Genomic DNA, 12,845 nt, shown 5'->3' with positions numbered 1-12,845 from the left:
ACAGAAAAAAGTCCAGTTGCTTTGTTTTTGACCTTTTAGGATTGGCAGCGTCCTGGATGACTGAAATTTTACACAAACGGGTAAAAAACAGGATCCCCGTTGCAGCACAGGCTGCATTTTCTGCTGCTTTGAGTATCCAAAATACTTAATACTGCCTCCCAAATCTGTAGTAACTGTATGAGTATGCATGTTAGTATTTCCACACACTGTTTAAATAAAGAAGTGCTTTTATATCAGAAACTAAGCTGCACATTTGTGAGGTTTTTGTACTTCTTTCAGCATCAAGTCCTTTCTTTGTATAACGTAGTCACTTTTTCATCTAATCACTCTGCCACCATTAAAATTGGGCAATTGTGTAATTGCCTACAGGTGTTTGTCTGTTAGCAAAACATTTCATGAACGAATGACAGATCAGTGAGTAATTTTGGAATCGGTCCAATTGAAGATTGTCAGAACGGATGATAAACTTTAGCAAAGACAAAAAATGTAGATGAGCTCAAATTTGTTGTGGTCGTAGTGAAGTCATCTCTAACATAATCTGAACACCAACAGATGTTTGTTCAAAGCTGTAACAACAAGGAATGTTTGTTCTCTCAAGGAGAGCTAATTTTTTTATTATTGAAATAAAGAATTAGGACTCGGTTTGAATGCTTGTAAGATTCCTGCAGGAACCACCAAACCCAGAAACTCTTGGGTTTTAGCTGAAACAGTTGATCACAAACTGCATGTAAACATGATTACAAAGTTTGTAAAGACCAGATGTGAGCAACATGTGGTTCAAGGGCCAAACGTGGCCCTTGGACAGTCTCCGTCTGGCCCCCATTATCCTTCATTTAAAACGTTGGAATACGTTAAAACCTGTTTTCTATAAATGAAACTTAAGAAATTAAAAACGTTGGATACATCAAAAACTTTTGATTAACTTTATTATTGATCGTGTTTCCACAACTGGACTGTACGTCAGGTTCCCGATCTCCCATTTTTTTTGCTGTTGCATATTTAAGCTAACAAATAAGTTGTCAGAAGAGCCAGTTTATAGAAAGTATTGGTACTTTTTATATTCTGAAACAGTATTGGGCAGACATATTTTATCAAGCACGCTGTGCTACAAGAAAAAGGCATTAAAAAAAAGATTATCCAGATTATCTGCACAAAAGGACATTTTTCTCTTCTCTCTAATTGGCTCTTCAACTGCTTTAAATCTCTTGATGTTGCCCGCCTCTGCTTTACATATTGCTGTTGTTCCAATGGACTCATCAACAAGAACATTTCACAGATTTCCTTTTTTTATTATTTCAGTTGGGCTAAATCAGCTTCGATACAAAAGAAATGTAAAAAATAAAAATAATACAACAAAGTACGTCATTTTACAAATACTTATGATGAAAGCCTGACATTTCAGGGGGGTAAAAATCAAATCATTTCGAACATGTCGGTCATAACAACAACAAAAAAAATAGAAAAGTCCATACAGTACATAGAATGCATGAGGAGCTATATACTGAAGTGTTTGCAATACCAGATTTTACAAAATTTGACTAGTAACAACTCCCAAATACTAACAGGAGATCAGGCAATATAAAATGTAGAAAATAAAACGAAAACTCGAAGAAACACTTGTGATATGAAATTGTGTTCTGCATGCAAACCAGCTTCCGTGTGATGAAATGTAAGAGCGTCGCTGGCTCGTCGGCAGCTGCTCAGTACGTGTGAAAGGAAATATAAAGCTGCCAAAGCATTTTTAAAAACGATGCAAAAACTCATCGGAGAGAAAAATGATGTGACTGTAAGTATGAAGGCTTTCATGAACTCCGCAGTCTCTCTCTCTCATGTAGTGCTTGAAACGACGGAGCTGTATTTAAATATACTGAACGATAAGAAGCCGTTACGTTGTCCACTAACTTATTTCACCATCTTGGTCCTGCTGCTTTATAGAGACGAGTCGCTGGGATTTGTGACTGTTCGTTGTGGAAACCTACAAAACACAGTAAATGCTCCTACAGATGGGACAACAGTACACACACTAAAACCACCATAAAAGCAACAATCAGACACAGCAACATCCTCTGACCAGATGTGTGGCGACGTCGTCACGTTCGGTGAGTAAAAATAGATCGTTTGGGAGACTGTCAACAGTCAACGCTGTGTCTTTGAGTGTGGAGCTGCAGGTAATTAGCCGTGATGCTAATCTTCTTTTTTTTTTTGCTCCCAGGAGCTCCCATGGAGACGGCAGTTGCTATGGTTACTGCGCGCTCTAGGTCTCTAGCAGTACGATGGGACGTGTGCATCTAATGTATGTACACACGGTGCAGTACATGTTTGATGACAAGTTCCTGGGCGTTTGTAGGCAGGTTATTAGTGATGGTTTGATCCCCGTGTTGACTGATCTGAGGTCTGGTTTTTCGTTTCGAGTCCCCCTGACTAGGGATGTAGAGGGGAACGGCTTGTAAAACTGATCTGGGATCTGACTCAGTCACGTCGGGACAGAAGCCCAGCGGCACGGACTGAGAGGAGGGCTGATATTTTGAACTGGGGTTGGGGGGAGTCCAGGCGCTGAGAGGTGGGGTTCACGTTCTGCTGTCACTCAGGGGCAGAGCTCTGGTTCTGCTGGTATATGGAGGCTTTGTCCTTCAGCAGAGCCAGACACAGGTGGCAGCTCCAACTCCCTGCAAACACAGAAACATCAGAGGAGCCACTTTATAAACAACAAACGCCTATTTATTGATATAAAAACTGTACAGGAACTGCAAAGAGAACAAAGATCAAAGAAATGTTGCCAGTGGCTCATTATGGTCACCATGGTAACACCTGTCTGTCACTCCCTGATGGCCAAGTTAGAGGCTGCCAGACACTGGAGAAAGGACTCAAACAAATAGACTGTGTGAAAACTATAAATGAGATTTTTAGTCTTGAAGACTGATGGTTAAACATTAATTTTTATATTTCTAGTGTTTTATGTAGGAGATTAAAAATAAAAGTTAAGACCCTTCACTTCCTGTTTTGAGGAGAACATTCTGAATTAAAATAAAACCTGTAGAAGTTTGGGTGTGCACTCTGTATTCTGGGTGGATCTGAAAGAAAACCATTAGTCCTACAGCAGTGAGACACGCTGTGTGAAAGAAGACAAAAATGTCAACGGTTTCATGGATAAATTGTATATGTATTAAAAACGTGAAATTAAAAAGATCGTTTGCAAAAGCGTTGTAATCTTTACATTTTAAAAGCGTCACATCATCTACTGTAAGTTGAAAAAAAAAAATCATAAAACTTATACAAACTTAAAATGCAAACGCTGTCAATATGTAAGTTCAGCCAAATCATTTTAAATGAGCTCCAAAGAGAACTGGAGTCTTATCTGGTTCACCAAAACCCTGCTCCTGGTTTTGTTTGAGACTGGGTTTTTGTTGGGTTTTTTTTTTTTGGGGGGGTGCGTGCACAAATTTTGCCCTCATTGTACAACATATCGCTTCTAAAAGTCATAACACAGAACTCCTGATTGAGACGCCCGTTTTGATGTATAAACGCTGCGCAGACAAAAAATAATGTGGCTCCTGATCCTTCACTACGATGACTGCATGTTTAAGAAACCACTCAACAGAGTGAAGATTATAAAGTGTTCATCATTCATGAAGATTTCAGTGAACTCTAGACACAAATCATCATCATCAGTCGTTAGCCTGGTGCCCTGGGGGCAGAACCTCCACCGTGGCAGATTTTCAACAAGACGTGGGGACATGTAAAGGGAGCTCTGTCCAGCTGCAGATGTCATCTACCCACTGATGAGGCGGACGCTCCTATTGGTGAGTTCCTTCAGCTTTTCCTTGAAGGATCACATTTGCGAGAGTTCCCTTGGCCTCACTAAATCGGTAAAGCATTTTTAATTTCTTCTTCTTGATCTGCATTAGGAAGGAGTCATGGTTTCTGATGACGACATGGACTCTATGGCGAATCTCAGCATTTGTAGTGTGGGAGGACCAGTGGACCTGAAGCAGGCTATTTCAAATGTGTATACACCTTCTCCATCTCAGTGTTCAGAACAGGCCTGTCACGATAACAAATTTTGCTGGGCGATTAAGTGTCTCAGAAATTATTGTGATAAACGATAATATTGTTTGAAATTTGACAATAATTAGTAATTATTGTCAAATTTAAGAAGAAATGTTAATTAGTTTTGCATGTAGTACCTTTTTTGACCACTGGATGGCAGTATAAGACTATGAACTGAAGGATGAATAGTGAGGGAGCGAGCAGCGTGTCTCTAAGAAAAATGGGAGGGACGTGGCGTGGGATGCCTCTCCTTCCTTCCTTCGGTTCTCAAAAATGGCGGACACTCGGTGTGGTTTGAGCTCTTTAGCGTAGCATTTTTCACACAAAGCTTTTAATTTAAAAAATCAGTAAAGAAGTTCTCAGCTTCTTTTTGCAGAGAAAAACAACTTTTTACACAAAGACACGGGTTTCTACAGTGAATTTTGGAGCTTCGACAGACGGAAGTTTTTTCCCAAGGTCGGCCTGTTAGCTTAGCTCATAGCTTAGCTTCTCAGCTTAGCTGCTTTTAACGAACCAAAAATGCGATTATGGACGGTTAAAATGGATTTTAAAGACAAAGGGAGGGGTCAGTGAAGAGCACCGGAGTCGAGCCGCGTGAGTAGAAAGAGAGAGATGCGAAGAAATGATAAAGTCGATAAATGAAAATGAGGTCGATAATTTTCATCATGCAAATAAATAATTTTTTTTTAAAAAGCATGAAGATGGACTGACAAAACAAGTGGACACGGGAGTCTAACTCTAGCAGTCAGAGACACTGATCTGTCCTTCCAGACAAGTTTCCTAGGGTCTTGCTAGGGCACTGGCAGCTCCTTACCATGAGTCACCCTCTGATGAGAAGACCAGAAGTAAAGGAATTCCCTAACTGGTTTAAGTTCTGTCTCTCTGATATTCATAACAGGCTCCCGTTTACCAGAAGCCACAGTGTTGGTTTTTGTGAGACTTGTTACCATGTCATAACAACTCACAAAGTCTAGGTTCTTCGCTTAAATGGCTTGTTCATTGGTAGAAATGTTTATAAGGACTACGTCATCGGGAACGTGATGATTGGTGATTTCACTTCCAGTTTTACAGAGAAATCTGTTCCTATCAAAGCCTCAGACATGATGTTCCGAAACACAATGCTGGCGAGAGTGGACAGCCTTGACTGTGTCTTCACAAATAACGAGAGGAAGAAACAACACATCAGATTAATTAGGTGGCCGCTGCCATGGAGGTGACCTTTCTAACAATAAATCTTTCTAATCCAGTGGCTTCCACAGCATCTTACCCTCTGGTGGTTCAGTCATGGGTGGAGTTAGACAGTACATGTGGTATCCTCGGTCACAGTCATCACAGAACAGCAGCTGGTCCTGTAGGAACACAACAAAACTGAAGAACAGTAGTGGAAATAGGGTATTTAAATAAAATGAACTTTGAGATTCTTTAAAGTGTTGCCACCTCCTGATTCCATCACAACTGTGTATGTAACTTAAAATATAAACTCCGAGGGGCTTTTACTCCGTCAGTTTAGTGAGTAAAAGATGCTCTGTGTAAAGTTTTTGAGTGGACCGATATGTGACCTTTAAACAACCCTGAAATTCAGAGCTTGTCAAATGATCTCCAGAGTTTAACTGTTGACCTTTCCCATCACTTACAACCAACTTTCTGACATTTACTGATTCAGCACAGATAAAAGACAAGCCTAATTATAATAATTATAAGACAACCCCTTTGCCCATTTCCAAACTGGGTTTTGTGAACAGAATACTTTTATGCCTATTTTGTTGGGAACTTCACCTCAAATATCAATAAACTGCCTCTGTGTCAGAAACGTTTTAATTATAAGTTTATAAGTAAAAACCTATGCAGTTAGTGAACAAAAAAACTCACTCTTTCCTGAAAGTCTGGACAAAAATTGTTCAACAGTGCAGTTAGTCATAGCATGTCTGCTGGGATTGTTGGCTGTTAAGTAGTTTAGTCATTACTGTGCTAAAAATAATTCAAAGACACGATGAAAAGGTCAGAGAAAGCAGCAGAAGTCTGGCATTAGGCTAAGAAACAAGTTTGTACTGCAGATTAAATGACCAAATGTTACCAAATGATTAACATTGCAAATGTTTTTTCTAGTAAATAAATATGAAACTATACATTTTTCTACATCTGATAGGCACATTTGCTTGAAACACGAGAACGAGGCTCACATCATTCTCCGACGTGCCACAAACGTTGCAGCATTTGCACTCGATGCACTGCCAGCGGTAAGTCTTCACTGCAGCCATCATCACCGGCGTGAACTGCAGGCACGTCGGGTGGCCTACGGGAGGGAGCCAGGGACATATCAGCATCGACCATTGCAACAAAGAGAACATTTGCTCTAACCCCACCTGCTAACTGACCAATCACAGCTTTGCAGCCAAAACAAACCAAATGAGGAGCTTTTTGAGGGATCTCTGCTCAGACATTTGTCTAAAACTGAACACTTTAAATGTTCTTGTTTTTTATTATCTGACTAAATAAAGGCTTGTAAAGTGAGTGCAAGCATGTCAAAACTAGGCCAATATTCTACAAAAAAGTGTGTTCATCTAATTTTTTTTTTTACTTCAGATAGTTACAAGTACATGTAAAAACTAATGGAGCTAACGTCAGCTCTTTGAGCCATCTTCTCTGACTATACATTTATGCTGGCGACATCTGTTTCAGCTAAAACCTTCAAATAGTCTCCAACGACTAACAATTTCGGTCAAATTCGGTCCAAAGTTAAGAATTAATTAAAAAAAATAAAAGAAACTGCGTCATACCTGATCGTCCACAGTCTGAGCAAGACACCAGCTCTTCTGATTGACCGGTCTTTTGATTTAAAGTGGAATCTCCCAGGCAGAAGTCGCAGTAGTCGTTGGGCAGTGCCAACCCGTTGGGACCCTTCTTATTTGCTGAGCAGGAGAATGAGCAAAGAAAATGTTTCAAGCACATTAGAACTGTCACTGATGCTACAAGCAGGTCAATACGGAAGAGATTTTTTGTTTTTTTCATAATTCTGACTATTCTCAGAATTCTGAGAAAAAGTCAGAATTTTGACTTCAATCTCTTTTAAAAAATCTGTGGCTCTAATCCTCCTGTGTAGGTCAAGGTTTAAAGGATGCTTAAAAGTTTTACCCTTTTTTTTTTTACCTTTTTAGTTTTAGCGTATTTTATTCATCCAAGCGAACTAATGACGCACTGAATTTTGATCATAAATGAATGTGTGACAAAAACAAAAACACGTGTACGTATGGATTTGCAAACATTGTGTCGCGTGCAAATGGGGAAAACACCTATGGGATGGACTATGTTGTTCGAGAGGGAAAAAGAAAAGATTAACTATGTGTTGAAAAACTGTCAGATGTCCCAACTGTGAAATCCAACATTTGGATTTAAAATCATAAAAATCAAAAAATGAAAAGAGCTGGGTAAAAATAAAAAATAAATAGAATGAGAAAAAGAGACTTCCCTTCAACAAACGCGTGCTGCACGGCATGCAACCAAACTTTCCTCCCGCCTCTCTCAGCATTTTCAGACTGACTCACTCTTCTGCTCCTCAGGCTGGCGAGGAGTGGGTGGTGCCTCGATCTCCTCGTGGTCCTCGCCCTCCTCCTCTGCCAGGTGAGAGTGTGTATAGTGGTAGCTCAGGCCGGGACGGTTCTTGTAGCGCTTCCCACAGACTGATACACACACACACACACACACCGTCATACAAAAGTGTTATTGTGATGGGTACGCTTTCAAAAAAAAAAAAAAAATACAGAAGGCCCAATGTGGAACCAAGCTGGAAGTGTGGCATTCATCACCCCACATTAGATTTTTATTTTTTTGTCAAAGGGTTAATTTTAAGCGGACACGCAAGCAACAAACCCAGACAGCATTTGCACAGCGAGCCGGGGCCAAGAAGTTGTTACACAGCACACACAAAGCATCAATGCAAGAAAGAAAAAAAACAAGGAAAATATAATAAAGCACCCAATGCACCCAGAAGACCAACTTTATTTTTTTTATTTCATTGCTGCAAACTTCAGTTCCCAGTGAGGTCTTTCAAGTTACCTCGTGCAAGGCTAAAAGCTCAAGTTGTTTATGAAAGGGGAAAAAAGCAGAAGCCTCTATTGCTGACATGCATGACACAGATGGGGTTTCTACTTACTGTCGCAGGCGTAAGGTTTGTCCCTCTCCTCCAGCGCCGCCGCTGCAGCCTCAGATTTCTTCTTGCCATTCTTATCACTTCGGCCCTACAGATTAGTTGAATCAATTTAAAGTTTGGCACTGTAGTGGACTAGGCCCATGTCAAAAACTAAGTCTAAGGTCAAAACTCTTGACCTTTAGAACCTTGTGGGACAGGAACTGTCATTTCATTCATTTGAACTCAGAAATACAGGTTCACCCATCCTGAGACTTTCTTTCTTGAAGATTCAAGTGAAAAGAACACTCTCTTTTTATTATCATTACTATTTTACAAATGTTGATAATCAAAATGTCTTAGTTCAAACCATTTTAGATGTTGCAGTGAACTAATCAATTTTATTAACTGAGTAATGATTTTTATTCTCATGTCAAAGCTGTTACAGAATAATTATGCATTTTCTGATTTCTGCCTTTGAGTGAGCAAGTGTGCGTTTCCAAGGTTGGAGTCAAACGAAAAACAAGTTGTTGAACGAACTGTCATGTTTTGTAGAATCCTCTCAGACGTAAATAGAGAAGTTTTAGCACCTGTTTCTGAAACGCGCCAAAACAAAACTCTCTCTGTCTGTGAGAACATTTCTGATCTGTTTCATAACAATCCTCGCTGTCTCTAACCTCTTGCGTCACAAAAACACACCCCGTCTGGTCGTTTCTGACCAATGAACAAATCCCAAAAGTGAACCGGGAAAGAGTCTTTAAAATGTCAGTACTTCCTGGTCTAGTCAGTTCTGCTAAGTTCTGCTAAGTCTGGTATGGTGCTGGAACCGTTCTGGGACAGCTCTGATGGAGTGCTGATGGACAGCTCTGATGGAGTGCTGATGGAGTTCTGATGGAGTGCTGTTGGAGTTCTGCTGGATACACAGTCCAACCAGTTCTGTTCATGTTCTGATGGAGACGGGATGATCCTGACATGACAACAAGCTCTTCCGAGTTCCATGGGATTATAACATTTTCCACTGAGGTGAATATGTGTCGAACAGAGCCTCGCCACTACTTCTGACGAGCTACAGCCATACTAAGGAGACGCTGGACAGGTAGCGTTAACGGAACACCATATCTGCTGATTATCATCAGAAAGGTAATGGGTCAAGTTTCCTACCAAGCGTACCGAGGCGAGCTGGGTTTCTGATGGAGAGTGCCGTTCTGGTGAACACTTACTTCCCCTCAAACCCCATCTTTTACTCCCTCTAAACTTCTTTCCATCTTTAAACTTTTCTATCAAGTAGAAATTCTTCCAGATATTTTAGAAATGTCTGTGTAAAATGCTCACCCACATTCATGTGGGTAAAAGATCATAGTTGTACAGTTTTCATAAGTGTCTGTGGTGAAGCAACGGAAAAAATCATGGCCGTATGATTTTTCCTGATTGATTGCTTATGTTGTTATTTTCATAATTTGCCAAATTAATGTAAATGTTTGATGTTAAATTTTGATTCTGTAAATAAATGACCGCATTCATTTTGATGGGTCAAACATAGATGACGTCTCACGTTTGCATTTCCTTAAATTCAATGCACGTTTTATTCAGTCCAGAAAAATGAGGAATCCGTGTTAAATGATGAATATATCCGAGCATCTGTTCATCTACAGCACAGACACTACCACAGAAACATAAAGACATAAACTTCAACTAACATCCCTTTAACTTGGTCTCCCAGCATCTTGTAAGGAGCTGATTGTCCAGCAGCAGCTTAAGAAGCTCACCTTTGACTTGGTCTTGCCTCTTCTCTTGGGCGTCTCATCTTCAAAGTCTTCATCATCCAGATCATCCAAGTAGTCGTCGTGGTCAAGAACTCTCTGCAGTGAGAATCTGGATTAGCTCACTATTCAAAAGGTCTAAACTCTTGCTTGTCTTGTATGTAATGGGAGCGTCTGATACTCTGTCATAATTGTTTGGAATTTTGAAACAACAAAGTTCACTTTGAAAAGCTTTAAATAATTGAATCAGTAAATGTAACCGTAAAATTGTTTCTTAGTTTATTCTCTGTTTTCTTGTCAGTCTGATATGCTGGAATAAAAATCATTAAAGAAATCTGCCAGAGGATGCACTGTAATTTGTCAGGAATCATTTTGAAACGCCAATAACAGGAATACGTTTTCTTTCAAATTATGGAGAAAAACCATTTAAAGTTTTTCCAATGAAGAAATCGGGAAGATGTTTGTCCTAAACACTGTCTAACTGAATGACGTAACAAAAATCAATACCCTGGTGCTGCATCTTGATGGGATTAATAATTTTACTAACAAACTGTGAATGCATCATCTGTGACGTTTGAGATCTGTGTGAAAACACGAGATTTATTGTTTTGGTTTTAAGTCTAACCTTACGGATGCGCCCCGAGGACGTGTGAGTAACTGTTGAAGTAGCAGGAGGCTCCACAGTTGCTGGATCTTCCTCTGGGCCGCGAAGGTCCGGCGCCCCGCTCCTCCTTTCAAGAGACTCCCCTTTCAGCAGCGCCTCCAAGCTGCTTCCATCCGCCGCTCCCAAAGCCTCACGCTTCAGACCCAGATCCAAGTCAGCTGAATGTACCAATCCATTCAGAAAAAATATCACCTTTAAGAATAGCATCATCTACCGATAACTGTTAATAAAATCTTTAAATATGATAAAAATGATAGTTTCCATGAACGGTCGAATGTGTCTGTGGCGGCAAGTTGTTTTCAGCAAAGGTGGTACCTGCTTTTAGAGTTGGGAAAGCCAAGCGAGGGTCCTCGGGAGGATGGGAGCGCCGTTTCTTCCTCCAACGACGGGCTGGGTAAGTGTACAGTTGTCCTGGAGCTACGCCTGATACGACAAAAAGGAGAATTTTATTTTTTATTTTTTAATCAATGGAAGACCCTTAATTTCTTAGAACTCAAATTTTGATCAATGAATCATCTTTAAATACTAGTCAGGTACCTGCACTTCGGTGCCTCTTCTCCATCCAGATGTAGCAGTTGGACTGGGCGACACCAGTCTGAGAGTCCAGGAACGGCATGAGGATGCTTCGCTCAGCACAGAGGCGAGCGTTGTAGTTGTGACACTGCTCCAGGGCATCTCTGTAATACTGCTCTCCAAGCCTGAAAAAGAGGAGATCGGAGGACACACTTTGAGTGAGACAGATCAACAGGACGAATCATCTCTTAAGCAAGGTAAAATACACTGCAAGGTAAAAACTGCAGATACTAGGGGCGCACTGATTGCAGTTTTCTGACTGATCACCGATTTCTAAAAAGTCAGACCTGCTGATTCCGATTTTGTTTTATAAGCGACGCTGTCAGGTGTTATAAGCTCACAATGCACCTTCAATTTTCCAATATTATTTCAATGAAAAACATACCCTTGAACAATATCCTAGAAACAATACAAACTTGTTTTAACTGGCCAAGAGGCAGTGCTCTGAAATATAAATGAAGTTTAGACAATTGTTGTTAAAACTAAAAAAAATCGGTTTCTCATGTAAGTATCCGTGCACCCCAAGCAGATACTGCAGCCATGCTCTTAAGTGTTAACTAAAGTTGTATTTTTTTTTAAACTTGTGTCATTCACCAAATGCAGTGTTCCCTTTTTTAACTTCAAGAAATGGCATTAACACACAAAAACTTCATTCTTTAATTTCCACCCAAGCTACAAACTTGTTTTTTTTTTTTTTTAGGAAGATCTTGTTCATTTTTAAATTCTTTTAACAACTCAAACATGTAGAATCATAGGATTGTGAAGGGATTCCTATGTATTAACATGTTTTTCACTTCTAGCTCCATGATGATGTAGATGTTTATAACTACTGTACAACAGTTCACATTATGGCAGCCTCACGAGGATATGAGGAAAACTGTATTTTTGTTTCTTATAAACGCAGTCTAACCCGAAACATTTCGTCTCATTTATTGTTATATCACGATTTGGCTTCCTATCCACTAACATCACAAGCATAACGTGGCACAGTGTCGTGGCAGCATTAACAGTAACGATGGAGGAGTGTCGGAACAAAAGGTTGATTGTTAGCAAAGCGCCCGCCAACATGACAGATTTGACTGAAGATTAAACCCTCTCCAACAAGCAGCTGACTAAATGTGTTTAGTATTAATAGGTGTAAACACCACTGTAAACACACCCAGGAGTGTCGGGAGTTGGACAAAGAAAGTGGCTTTAGCAGCGGCTCGTTTCAAAGTGCCAACAAAGCTAACGCGAAGGTAGCCGTAGCACAAAGATAACGTAATTCTCCTGGGACAATTATTGTATCAAAAGAACAAGAACGAGGTCAGTGAGATTGTAGGAGCCGAGCGGTAAAACTACACCCAGCCAAATGAGAGTGCGCCTCTGTGCGACGAGTCGTTTGACTCTTTCAAAGAGAAAATAAAGGTAAACTTACACTTTCACAACACTGTCGACAGCCGCTGCCATATTTGCTTACTGCGGTTGTGTGGAGGCGCTACTGCGCATGCGCACATACGTACGTGACGGTTGTGCCTCCCATCGATTTGCCTTTTTTTTTTTTTTTCTTCATTTTAACGAAAATCGTGTAATTTAACAAACTTTACAAAAATGTCTTCCACGTATCCTCTTCAACAACAAAAGCACGATGTCTACACAGTATTTGTTTAACATTTTTATACATTTCTAGACTGTTTCC

General features: G+C 40.2%; 1 protein-coding gene across 1 annotated transcript; it reads right to left on the bottom strand.

Annotated features, from left to right (window-relative positions):
- Nucleotides 1-1,522: 1,522 nt before the first annotated feature.
- On the bottom strand, nt 1,523-12,637 carry dpf2l (D4, zinc and double PHD fingers family 2, like). Its single transcript, XM_037675809.1, has 11 exons — nt 12,585-12,637; nt 11,132-11,292; nt 10,910-11,017; nt 10,556-10,752; nt 9,937-10,029; nt 8,198-8,282; nt 7,590-7,724; nt 6,825-6,956; nt 6,228-6,340; nt 5,315-5,396; nt 1,523-2,666 (listed from the first exon to the last, which is right to left on the bottom strand). Exons 1-11 carry the CDS (start codon nt 12,614-12,616, stop codon nt 2,581-2,583), a joined length of 1,224 nt encoding a protein of 407 aa, XP_037531737.1. The 5' UTR covers nt 12,617-12,637; the 3' UTR covers nt 1,523-2,580.
- Between the last annotated feature and the right edge of the window lie 208 nt (nt 12,638-12,845).

The sequence above is a fragment of the Nematolebias whitei genome, chromosome 4 (assembly GCF_014905685.2).
Source record: "Nematolebias whitei isolate Nwh7 chromosome 4, NemWhi1, whole genome shotgun sequence".
Lineage (NCBI taxonomy): Eukaryota > Metazoa > Chordata > Actinopteri > Cyprinodontiformes > Rivulidae > Nematolebias > Nematolebias whitei.
This window is presented reverse-complemented; position numbering and strand designations above follow the sequence as displayed.

What these genes read in the sequence shown, in the direction of transcription:
- dpf2l (XM_037675809.1), bottom strand. Translation starts at nt 12,616, where the DNA reads ATGGCAGCGGCTGTCGACAGTGTTGTGAAAGT. An exon ending in GAGGCAAGACCAAGTCAAAG is followed by an intron (nt 8,283 to 9,936) that starts GTGAGCTTCTTA and finishes ACTAATCTGTAG; the next exon opens with GGCCGAAGTGATAAGAATGG. An exon ending in CCAGCCTGAGGAGCAGAAGA is followed by an intron (nt 6,957 to 7,589) that starts GTGAGTCAGTCT and finishes TCTCCTGCTCAG; the next exon opens with CAAATAAGAAGGGTCCCAAC.